At 37.5% G+C, this 13,134-nt stretch overlaps 1 protein-coding gene across 1 annotated transcript; it reads right to left on the reverse strand.

Moving 5' to 3' along the window:
- Window positions 1-1,717: 1,717 nt before the first annotated feature.
- On the reverse strand, window positions 1,718-4,648 carry LOC111449831 (apoptosis-inducing factor 2-like). Its single transcript, XM_023089888.1, has 4 exons — window positions 4,494-4,648; window positions 4,149-4,405; window positions 3,160-3,611; window positions 1,718-2,045 (listed from the first exon to the last, which is right to left on the reverse strand). Exons 1-4 carry the CDS (start codon window positions 4,610-4,612, stop codon window positions 1,770-1,772), a joined length of 1,104 nt encoding a protein of 367 aa, XP_022945656.1. The 5' UTR covers window positions 4,613-4,648; the 3' UTR covers window positions 1,718-1,769.
- Window positions 4,649-13,134: the final 8,486 nt, after the last annotated feature.

Here is a 13,134-nt window from a genome sequence, read left to right on the forward strand (position 1 = left end):
TCTAATTGTTTTATCTTACCAATTCCGACTTTCACTGTACATTTTCCTTCAACTTACATCTCTTTTTTATTTCCAAGTTGCACCTTAATTTTTTTGCGTCTCATCAAGCTCTTTTAATAAGGATTTGGTGTCTGTCATATGGTTCGAGCATCCGCTATCAACAAACCATAAGTCACCTTTTTCAGATTAGTATCCATACACGCCATAAAAAGCTTTTCTTATTCTTCTTCATTCTCTGCTGCAAAATTCATTCGTTGATCTTTATACCAACAATCAGCTTTTGTGTGCCCATACCTTCTGCAATGGTAACATTGTATGGCATTCCTTTGTTCATTGAATTGTCTCTGTCCATCATTTCTCCATCTACCCCTGTTAACGCGACCACCATGGAAACTGCGAAATCCTCTTCTTCCACGACTTCTACTTGCTTAATGAATATCTTCTTTTTCGTTGCCTTCATTGTTGGCTGTCTCCTTTACTTGTAGTGCCTTTTCTTCATTCCTTTCTGATGACCTATTGATTCTTGCCTCATGAGCCTAAAGCGAGCCCATCAGTTCATCAACGGAGAGTATGGATAGATCCTTAGCTTCTTCTATGGCAGCCACTACATGGTCAAACTTTGGAGTTAAGTTTCTCAACACCTTTGCAACAATTGTTTCGTCTGAAATTTTCTCTCCATAGGTACGCATCTGACTGACTATTGCCATTATTCTCGACAAAAAATCAGCAATTTATTCGTCATTTGTCATGAACAGAGTTTCAAAATCACGTCTTAGAGATTGCAATTTCACTGTTATGACTTTGAATCTCCTAGAAACTCCTTCTGTATAATTGACCATGCTTGCTTTGTAATTCGTGAAAAAATAGTCTCATGAAATGCTTGCTGAATAATGAATAGAGCCTTGGCATCGTTTTTCTTGGTTTCTCTTAGTCTCTCCTTTTCTTCTATTGTGGGTTCTAATACATCAACAAATCCGTGCTCCACCAAGTCCCATAGCTCCTACGATCTGAGCAAGGTATTCATCTTGATGCTCCACCACTCATATTTCTCACCATTAAAGATTGGTAACAGCGGTGCAGAACAAGAAAAACTAGCTACTGCCATTTTTGTTTTGTGAAAGAAAATAATCACTCACCCTTGTGTTACAAGAACTTGGCTCTGATACCCAATTTGTTGGGGAAAGAGATAGGAATAGATAAAATAGATCAAAGTTGCAGTGCTTTATTATTGAAAACGAGCATGAGAGGTCAAAGTGGGTACCCAAGAATGAACTTATCGTCAATCCGACTAATTCTAATTCATTTGATTTAAAAACAAGTAAGATATAAGAGGTCAAAGTGGGGTAATGAGAATGAACTTAGGAGACATTTACAATTTTTTAAACCCAATACTAATAATAAAGGTATTTTTTAATGTTTAAATTTTTTTCTTTTAAGGAAGACAAAAGAAAAAACCAAATCACCACTATCCACAAAGGTATAATATTGTCACGTTTAAACATAAGCTCTCACGGCGTTACTTTAGGCTCTCAAAAGACTTCATAGCGATGGAGATAGTATTCCACTTATAAACTTGACCTTCCCTTAATTTGGACTCACTCCCAATAATCCTCAACATTTATATTACACACAAAAATGCAACCACCCAATAAAAAATTCCATGAAAAAAGAACAAAAAAAAGCTTAAAAAAAATGATAAAATCTGATCCTCGCAGGGTTGAACACGAAAAAAAAATGAAAGAAAGAAGTTGCATAAAATGGAGTAAAATTTAGAATGAATCCACAAAAGTTGGGTGTAGGCCTAAATGCTTCCTTGCCTTACCCACAAAAAGATCTCTGGATTTGATGAAGCCAGGCAAAGTTCCGGCGATGGTAGTAAAAGAAAACTGGGCCACTGCCTGTTTCCTCCCCAGCGAAACTATGGCGGTGGTGGAAGATGGAGGCCTGTAAATCTCCATCTTACTCTCTTTTCCAACCATTATCATCTTCATGTTCTTCGCAGCTACCCTTGCTTGTCTCTTCGCGGATTCCCCTTGCTTACTTTCCTGCATTCCCAACAACCATTCTTTACGACTTTACGTATGATATTTAGCCTTCCTTAAGGTTTACGGTAAATATGGGGAGGTTTCACACCCTTATAAACGGTGTTTTGTTCTCCTCCCCAATCGGGATCTCACAATCCACCCCTTTCAGGATCCAGTGTTCTCGCTGTCACTCGTTCATTTCTCTAATCGATGTAAGACTCCACCAAATCCACCCCTTCGAGAGCCAGTATTACAACATTACAATGGTTGTGCCTCGATGACTAGTTTTAATGGGGGAGAATGTCACTACCTAATTATGAAGAGGGTAGGTTGTGATCCTCAAGTTGTGACAAGATGAGACTCGATGTTGCATTAAGAGACCTTGGCCCCGAGCAGAGGCAAGGTCGAGTTGAATGACTTGGCATAGTGTAGAGGCAAGTTAGTTGTGTAGTAGACGATTGAACATGCACGCGCAGGCCACGTGTGTGGTCAAACAAGCTTGGATTTCACACAAGCAATGTTCGATTGGCGAAGACAAACCTCGCCTAAGGTCTGATAAAGCCACAAAGTCGGGGCGAAAAATATATATGGACCTTAATTCCCCTTTAACGCTGGCCGTGAGCATGTCAAGATCATGACACCGTGCTGTTGAAAAAGTAGGACCGTGACACCCAGCATCCTTACTGGCACACCGTCTCGTATCTACCCCTTCGAGAAACAGCCTCCTCGCTAGCACATTGCCTGGTGTCTAGCTCTGATACCATTTGTAATGGTCCAACCCCACCGCTAGTAGATGTTATTCTCTTTGGGCTTTCCCTTTCGGGTTTACTGTCAATATTTTTAAAACGAGTCTACTAGGAAGAGGTTCCACACCCTTGTAAAGGGTGTTTCGTTCTCCTCTTCAACCGACCTGTGATCTCACACCATAAGTATATGTTTGGTCTCCTCAACCAACCTATGATCTCACACAATAAGTATCCTATTATTCCTTTTATTATATACAAATATCTTCTTTCTATTTATTTTTATTTTCATTTAGTTTGTAATTTATTTGACAATTAAATCGAGAACTTTTACCACATTTAGGTGGGGTGATTTTAGCAAATATTTTTATTATATAGATATAAAATCTTACTCGAATGTCGGTGATGTCTCCGATGGCAAAGACGTTATTTCGACCTTTAACTCGGAGATTTCCGTCGACCATCAACCTTCCATGCCTATCCAAATTGGTTTTCAACGTTGTTTTGTGAAGCCAAGCCGACCCAACCGGTTGTCCTGTGCATACAAAATGGCAGTCCGCCCTGATGGTCTCGCCCTTTGAACTTCGAAAGGTTTTGGTTCCCTCTGATATGTTGTTTAGATCAATTTTTTGATCCAATTTTACAGCCACCCTTCTGGAGATGAGCCATTTTAGAGCCTTGTCTGAGGCCTTTGGTCCCATGAATTCCAACAATCTTGGTCCATCGTGGATCAGGGTGATCGCCTTGTCCCGAAAGTCCGTGGCAATCTCTCCGGCGAGTTCGACACCACTCGGTCCACCTCCGATTACTAGTATGGAATTGGCTTCTCTAATCCTTTCATTTTCTGTAGCAATAACAAAATCATATTTATCTATTAAACATATTACACGAACTGAATAGTCCAAATTGGCAGGGTACGTCCCTTACTTAATCTTACAAAATCTCCTGTTTATAAGATTTTTCAACCACAATTATACCCAATAAAAATAAATGGAAATGAAAATAGAAATTTAATTGTTAATTCTTTTAATTTTTAACGTAATATAATATATATATATATATATATATATATATATATTATATTTGTTTATTTCCTAGTGGTATGCATGAATTGATGTTGACCATTAGTTAATTAATTAATTAAATAGATAAATACATTTCTTGTCTGACTATAAAAATAAATTAATAAAAAAACATATAAGACAATATTAGCAGCCATTGTGATATGTATTATTATTTAAAATATTAATTAACCATAAAGTCTAAACCAAAAATAAAAAATAAAAAATAAAAAAAATATACTTTTGATTTTTACCCTCATGTAAAATATTTTTTAATCCAAAAAGTGAAAATTGAAAAAAGAAAAAAGAGATGAATTTACCTTCTCTGTAGTGTTGAAGACGGAGAGCCCTGGTTGTCGGAAGGGGATGATCGTGGCCAGTGGCGACAACGAGAAAGTCAAAATCGACATGTCGTCCATCGGCAACCAACACTTGGGATTCAGTTATATCCACAGCAGGGGAAGTAATTAATCGGCCATTGCTGAAATACTCGGAATGTTTAATCAATGATCGCTCTGCAAAAGAAGGCTCCACCGTTGATCTCAAGCTGCCGTACGGAATCTCCAAATACTCCTTTCTGATCGCCAAATCGGTTTCACGATCAATTTAAAACTTCGATTTACTTAAATATTATAATAATAATAATAATGATAACTTTTACTCACGGATCAATTAGAGTGACATTAGCGAAGAACTGGAGGGATTTGGCTAGCAGAGAGCCGGCTATGCCGCCGCCAACCACCACCACTCTTCGTAACCCTCCGCCGCCGCCGTGTTCGTCCATTGATCTCAAGTCCGATTAGGTGTATTGGGAAGAGGAGCCTTGAATTAAAGAACAAAGAGTGGAGACGTGCAAATTGGTGTTAATTAATACTACTACTAATAATAATAATAATAAAGGGCACCTTGGGTGGACTAGAGGAGTTGACTTTCGGGTTTGTCACGTTATTCATTTGCTTCTAATGTTCGTATGCCATAACCTTAAAAGTCGTAATTCCAATGTGAGTTTAATATGTTAAAATATCATGCAGCTCCAGAGTTTTGACATGTTAAAATATCAGTCGTAATTATAACGTGAGTTTCAGCTCCAGAGTTAAATATGTTAAAATATTATCACTGGCCCAATAGGGTTAAGCCCAACCATTGTATGAGTAATTATATTTATGATTTAGGATTTTAGGAATAAAGGTAAGAAATGATTTAGGGATTTTAGGAATAAAGTTAGGAAAATGATTTAGGTATTTTACGAAAAACATTGAGAAATTTTAGGAATAGATTGACTGCCGTCTAGTATAAATACCTCCCCACCCTACTTAGTTCATCATCCCAAGAAATATCAAACAACACAAAGTAGTGGTTTCTACAAAGTGTCTTGTACTCTCTTCTCGATTGATCTTAATAAAGTGTGCGAGTGTTTCCCACAGAGAGTTGTGTTCAACAATCTGGTATCAGAGCGAGGTTAGTGTAGGTTATCTGATCTCTTGAAATTCTTAGTATGCTCTGTGGTTGCAGCTCTGTCTGATCTCCCACATCAAAAACGATTTCTTGAGATTAGTAGTGAGTGAGTTTCTTTTGTATCGTGAGTAGTCTGTGACTCTGCAAGTCTTGTGTCGAAAGAGCTTGTTTGGTATTATTGAAGTATAGGCAACACGATGGGTGATTTCCAAATCGTTGGAGGAATCAAGAAACTCAACAACAACAACTACAACACGTGGGCAACATGCATGGTGTCCTATTTACAAGAACATGATCTTTGGGAGATCGTTGGCGGGTTTGAAACTACGCCGCTAGAGGATGATTCTAACGGCGCCTTGCGCAAATGGAGAATCAAAGCAGGCAAAGCAATGTTTGCCTTGAAGACCACAATCGGAGAAGAGATGTTAGAGCATATTTGGGATGACAATACACCAAAAGAAGCATGGGACACGTTCATGATATTGTTCTCAAAGAAGAATGATACGAGGCTACAACTTCTGGAGAATGAGTTGTTGTCAATTTCACAACGTGACATGACGATTGTTCAGTACTTCCACAAGGTCAAGTCGATCTGTCGGGAGATTACTGAACTAGACCCAAAGTCCGCCATTGTAGAATCTCGAATGAAGAGGATTATAATCCACGGATTGCGACCAGAATTTAGAAGCTTTATTATTGTTGTACAAGGATGGCCCACTCAGCTATCACTTGTAGAGTTCGAAAATTTGTTAGCCAGCCAAGAAGCCATGACTAAACAAATAGGAGGCATCACATTGAAGGGTGAAGAAGAAGCACTCTACACAAGTGAAAGCTGGAGCAATAATAGGCCGTCTACAAAACGCGGATACAATGGTGACAAAAGAAGAAGTCACCAAGGAATTGTACAACGAGGGAGAGCTCAGAAGAACGATAATAATAACTCTTAAGGGAAAAGATTTGAGGGCATTTGCTACAATTGCGGGAAGAAGGGCCACATGTCCAGAGATTGTTGGTCCAATAAAAAATCTGTCGAAAGCAATGTGGCATTCTCCAACATGGAGATGGAGGAGGAATGGGATGCAGAGGTACTGTATGCTATAGAAGAAGATGAGCTAGCACTCATGGCGATGATGGGAGACCATATCGATTACGAGAATGATTGGATCATGGATTTAGGATACTCAAACCACATGATTGACGATCAAAGTGGTGCAATGGAAGAGGGGTGGCCCTCAGAGAAGGAAGTATTACCAAGCCTTGAGCAAATTGAAGAAATTTTTCTACCGAACACGGGGGAGCAAACTGAAAAAATTATTCTACAAAATATAGAGGAGCAAACTGACGAGATCCTTCCACAAAAGACGGGGGAGCAAACTGTACACATTTGCTTAAGTGCTGATGTACCTGAAAATTCAAGTGATACTAGTGTTGGCGAGCAAGAAGTGACTCAACCAAGCGAACCTAGTGAAAATGAAATGACACTTCCACAGCTTGGACTTTCAGAAATAATTCTAAAGCCAAATCCAGAGTAAGCCAACGCAGTAGAAGATGAAGTTAATGAGCTGAAGACATATGAAGAAGCATCACAAAACTCAACTTGGCAGAAAGCGATGGAGGAAGAAATTATAGCCCTAGAGCAGAATCAAACTTGGGAACTAGTGCCAAGATTAGGAGATGTTAAAGCCATCTCTTTCAAGTGGGTCTACAAAATAAAGCGTCGACCGGATGGATCAATCGAAAGATACAAGACTCAACCGGTAGCTCGAGGATTTTGTCAACAATATGGACTAGACTATGATGAAATGTTTAGTCTAGTGGCGAAGATGACTATCGTACAGGTTCCTCCAGCACTTGTTAATAAAGATTGGAAATTTTGGCGGATAGATATGAAGAATATTTTCTTGCATGGAGAGTTGGATCAGGAGATCTACATGAACCAATCAAATGGATTCGAAAATGAAGTTGGTGTCATTAGTCAGTATATGCGAAGTCTAAAGAAGCCTCATTTGGATGCGGCCCGACGGACCTTGAGATATGTCAAACAATATCACGATACTCGAAGGTCAAGCACCGGGTATGTGTTCAATCATGGTTCGAGAACAATTTCTTAGTGTAACAAAAGACAACCAACAATATCATTGTCAACTAGAGAAGCAGAGTTCATAACAACAGCTGGAGCAGAAAATTGACTATCCAATACCAATTCATTGCGACAACCAATCTGCGATTCGCCTAGCAGAAAATCCGGTGTTTCATGCTAGAACAAAGCATGTGGAGGTAACTACCATTTCATTAGAGAGAAAGTCTTGAAGGAAGAAATCGAGATGCAGCAGATCAAGACAGATGATCAAATGGCAGACTTGTTTACAATAGAGTTGAATACCGCAAACATGAGAGTTTTCGTTGTCAGCTCAACATGGTGCAACGAATGAGGACTAGTGCTGAGGGGGAGTGTTAAAATATCATCACTAGCCCAATAGGGTTAAGCCCAACCATTATATGAGTAATTATATTTATGATTTAGGATTTTAGGAATAACGGTAAGAAATGATTTAGGGATTTTAGGAATAAAGTTAGGAAAATGATTTAGGTATTTTAGAAAAAACATTGAAAAATTTTAGGAATAGATTGACTACCATCCAGTATAAATACCTCCCCACCCTACTTAGTTCATCATCCCAAGAAATACCAAGCAACACAAAGTAGTGGTTTATACAAAGTGTCTTGTACTCTCTTCTCGATTGATCTTAATAAAATGTGCGAGTGTTTCCCACAGAGAGTTGTGTTCAACAAAATCAATATTTGTGAAAGATTGTATAAATGCTTTATCAGGTCGTATGACTGATGTCTAAGATCATGTCTACTCCTACCATAGCTAAAATGCCTTGTAATATACTATATCAGGAGACATGATGTCATCTTTCCACCACCTCTAGACTTCGAGGTTTTAAGTAAACTACCCTATGGCATATGTGTGTGTCTTGAGTATCTTCCTTTGAGAATGAGTTTTCAAGGATGGTGTCGGGTGATACGAGTGTATCGACATTGCGCCCCCTCCTTTGAATAGGATGTTGGTATATGAGACTGCTTTAAAGTAAAATATGCAGAAATGACTTGACCTGAACATGAGAGAATTCATGCCTCAATAATGTTTGAATAGATGGATGTTTGATATGTCCCAATTATAAGTGTTTCCGAGCAAATAGTAAAGGTAGATGATATTCTAGAACTTGGAAGACATCAAGTAATGTGTGAATTGTGTTAATGAGAATCAAAATAATGGAATGAGACGTGACATTACATTTGAAGTACCTTGGCCTATAGTAAAGGAAAAATCGAACCTTACAACTGGGTCTAGTAGAGGCAAGTTATTAAAGTCTCAATTGAGGAAAAATGCACGGATGAGCAACGTGTATGCTAAACGAAACTTAATTTCTGCATGAGTTGTGTTTAATTGGCAAAGGAGAACCTTGCCTAATATCTGACTAAGCCACAATACTTGCTAAAAAGTATAATAGGGCTAGAATCATGAATGAAAATTATAAAAAAATAATAGTTCTCATTGTATCTTAAATTTTAAATTATAAAAATTAGAGTATTATAATAATAATAATAATAATAATAATAATATGAACTAAATTTGCACGCTAAAAGTATTATATCTATAGATGTCCACGAGACGGGGATGAAAAAGTCTTCCCCATTCTCATCTCTGCCACTAATTTTCATCCCATTCCTGTAAAATTTGTCGAGGAAGAGATTCTCACAAGAAGTTGGCAGGTCCGATTCCATAAGAGGAATTTTCACGGTTTATTATTTTTTTAAAAAAAATAGTCATTTTAAAAAAAAAATTTAAGGTATACATTTATTTTTTAATATGGGTGATTCACCACTTTTTTGTAAGTTATTATTTGTTGATATAATCCTTTCACCTACCATGTAAACAAAATATAAAATTAAATACCAAAAGAAATATAATCCTTTCATCAAACATAATTTTCAAATCTAAGAAAATACCAAAAAAAAAAAGAGTTTATTTATTTTTAATAAATTGATAATTAAATAAAAATGATAAGACATGGTACCGTTTAAACTTTTGAAACTTAGAATAGAATATAAAAAGTTTTCATTAGTTGAAAGGTATGAAACTTGAAAAGTCTCCCTTTGAAACGGGACGGAGACATAGACGAGGATGGGACAGCTTATTTATCTAATTGGGAGAAATTTTCTCCACTCTCTCCCCTATTTCCAATTCAGTATAGGTTTCCATGAAGCTCTTGCACATCCCATTTCCGGTTCAGTACGGATCTCTATAAAACTATTGCACGCGAGTTAAATAAACATCTCTAATTATATTATTCTGAAAAAAAAAAGAAAAAAAAGAGAGAAAGCCATTTGTTAAAATTAACTAGCCACGTGGGTAATAAAAGGGTGGAGTTCTGAAAATTTCATTACCCGCAAAGCCATGCATACTCCTCCCACAGTTGAAATGAAAACCTCTGCTATCGAACTCGATAGCAGGTATGAAGGATGTAAAGCTTGTATCACTTAATCCAATAAAGATATCTCCCCTTCTAAGTTTCCATACATTCAAGCACCTCTTACCTGTGTTTATCACAATTATTAAATGAATGTAATATTTAGTAGTTACTACTAAATCTTCAACTTACCGTGGATTGAAAGTCTAATACAAGGACCATTATAAAATTTAGCGAATTGAAATTGATGTCATGTGTACACATAAGTTGACTTTGATATAAAGAACGATATCAAACTTTCATTAAGGATAAATTGATGACATCAGCCGAAGCTAATCAGGTAAGTGTCTTATTATCGGCTCAGTCGGAAGATTTATCTTATGTATAACGATATGTGTCTAGTGGCCCTTGCACGTGTCATTTATGTTTTATGTATTATGATGATATGATAATGTTGTATGATGATGTGTTGAATTATATGATGATATGATGATGTTGTTTGATGATGTGATGATGTTATATGATAACGTAATGATGTTATATGATGATGATATGATATGATATGTGACATGATGATGATGGATGATAACATGATGACAATGATGCATGATAACATGAGGATGTAAGATGCATGATGATGAGACGACTTAATATGATGATATTCCATATTAAGATAATGTGCATGTACTAAATGTCATGATGCATTGTGACGAAGAGTTTTCCAAGACATAACCCTATATGATGCTAATGATGAAGAAATTACGAAGGACAATACATGCATGTTACTTAGGATAATATGTGAATGATGTATAGAGTTGTGTCTTAAAAATAATTTAAGATGAAAACTATTGGAGCCTCATGCATATTATGTGTTCATATACGTTGGGTTACTTCCCCATTTATGATAATGAGCAGGGACGCGAACACTATGATGATGATGATCATCATGCCTTGCATGATACTCGGAGGTTTACTGACCTCCGGACGTCTAGCTACAAACAACTAACTTGATTATGATGGGTCCAGGGGGTGCAAACTGTCTGGAGATTCACACTCGCACGTGTGGATTGTATGTAGGGAAGTACTACAATCCAATTTTGTCCGGACTCGAGGCCACCTCCATGATGGTTTTAACGATAGGTCTCTAAACATAAATTGCATGTGTTTGCATTCCCTGACTCCAATAGTGGGGTCACTTACGGAGTATTTCTTAAAATACTTAAGTTGTGTACTACTTATTTCACAGAAAGGCAAAACACCCCTATATGGCTGACGACGACATCAAAGTCAAGACTATGACATATGCATAGGATAGTGAAATTTTATTTCTTTGACTTTAGGTTAGTATAGGATGTTTTACTTTTAATATTTTATTTAGTATTTTGTTACGTTGTTTTAAAGATGTTTTCGAACACGTAAGTCCATGACAGTGTTTTATGATGAAGTTTTAAATGTTTATTTATGCATAAGAGAGTATGTTATGATGACGGTAGTGACTTTAGGTTAGTAGAAATCTAAGGTTGTTACACGATGGGCTCCGAAGGGGGATGGATTGGGGGGTCTCACATCGATTAGAGAAGTGAGCGAGTGCCAGCGTGGACGCTGGACCCCTAAAGAGAGTGAAATGTGAGATCCCACATCATTTTGTGAGGAGAACAAAACATTATTTACAAGGGTGTGGAAACCTCTCCCTAGCAGACACGTTTTAAAAACATTGAGGGAAAGCCAGAATGAGAAAGCCCTAAAAGAACAATATTTGGTAGTGATGGGCTTAGGCCGTTACAATGCATATATCATATCATAAAGCATGTAACAATATGCATCATATCGTCAAACATATCATATTCACAATCATATCATATCACAAACATATCGTTTCATAACATTTCATATATAACAAACATATGACATGTGCAAATCTACGGGACACACATGTCATCATACATGAAATAATTTCTAATCGAACTAATATTTAGGCCACTTACTAGCTTGGCTTTGGCCGACGTTCTTCTTAAAATATTTGCTTGAGCTCGTCCTTCAAATCTTATTCCACGTGTCGCCGAGATATCTCCTATAGAACAAACCCTAATTTCTTAATCTAATTTAACTTGAGACTTAGAAATTTAGCATCCCACCGACCTTTTTCGCCTTCACTAAGGTTGAAATCAGCTTGAAGGACGGTCGAAAAGGAGGAATTGGGTGAAATTTTCTTATAGCACGTCGAGAAGTTGAGTCGAGCCGACTGAGATACGTAAGTCGAAGGAGTCGATGTCTACTGCACAACACGTGGCACTAGAAGGAGCTGACGCGTGCGCGATAACGTTTCAGGTTGAGGCGTGGGTTATGAGGTCAGCTGGTGGTCTCAGGTTGCAGTGAGCTGAATTTACTGGATTTGGATCTAGGCCTCTAAGTTGTCTGGGCCAGGTGTTTGTGTTGTAGGGCCGAGTGGGTCACTACAGGTGGGCTGGGTAAAGAGTTGAGGGGCTGGGTTGAATATAGGGTTGTAGATGGGTACCCGACCCGGATCCATGGGTTGCATCTTCTTCACCCATGTACGCTGTGAATTCACGAGAGTTTTCTCTCTCTTCTCGAAGGTACCCGACCCGAAATTCTCGCACCTTTTCTCGTGACTTGGACAATTTTTTTTTTGTAACTGTTACATGGTGACCCGAATTTTAGTTGACTGACTTATTCGAGGATGAGAATAAGTACTGTACAATCGTGTTATGAATATTGACCGTGTATGATTGTGATACTTAACACTATATCTTATGTAACGGCCAAGTCAACCGCTAGTAAATATTGTTTTCTTTGGCTCTTTCGCTCAAAGTTTTTTAAATGCATTTCCTAGTAGAGGTTTCTACACCCTTATAAAGAATGTTTCGTTCTCGTCTCTCACCGATGGGAGATCTCACAATCTACCTCTTTGGAGTCAGGCTTCACCTCAAGGTTTTTAAAAAACGTCTGCTAGGGAGAGGTTTTCACAGTTTTATAAAAAATGCTTCGTTCTCCTCCCCAACCGATGTTTGATCTCACAATCCACCCCTTCCGAACCTAGCTCCAATCGATGTGGGACCCCATTCTATTAGTTCATGGAGACTGCGGTTTATTTATAAGTTAATCAACGATTATACGTAATAAAGCTATATTTAGTAAATGACATAGAAGGTAAATTGTCATAAATATAGGTAAATAGCTATATATATATACATAGTTTATGGAGACTGCAGTTTATTTATAAGTTAATCAACGATTATACGTAATAAAGCTATATTTAGTAAATGACATAGAAGGCAAATTGTCATAAATATAGGTAAATAGCTATATATATATATATATAGTTTATGGAGACTGCGGTTTATTTATAAGTTAA

This window comes from Cucurbita moschata, unplaced genomic scaffold (assembly GCF_002738365.1).
Source record: "Cucurbita moschata cultivar Rifu unplaced genomic scaffold, Cmos_1.0 Cmo_Scf00011, whole genome shotgun sequence".
NCBI lineage: Eukaryota > Viridiplantae > Streptophyta > Magnoliopsida > Cucurbitales > Cucurbitaceae > Cucurbita > Cucurbita moschata.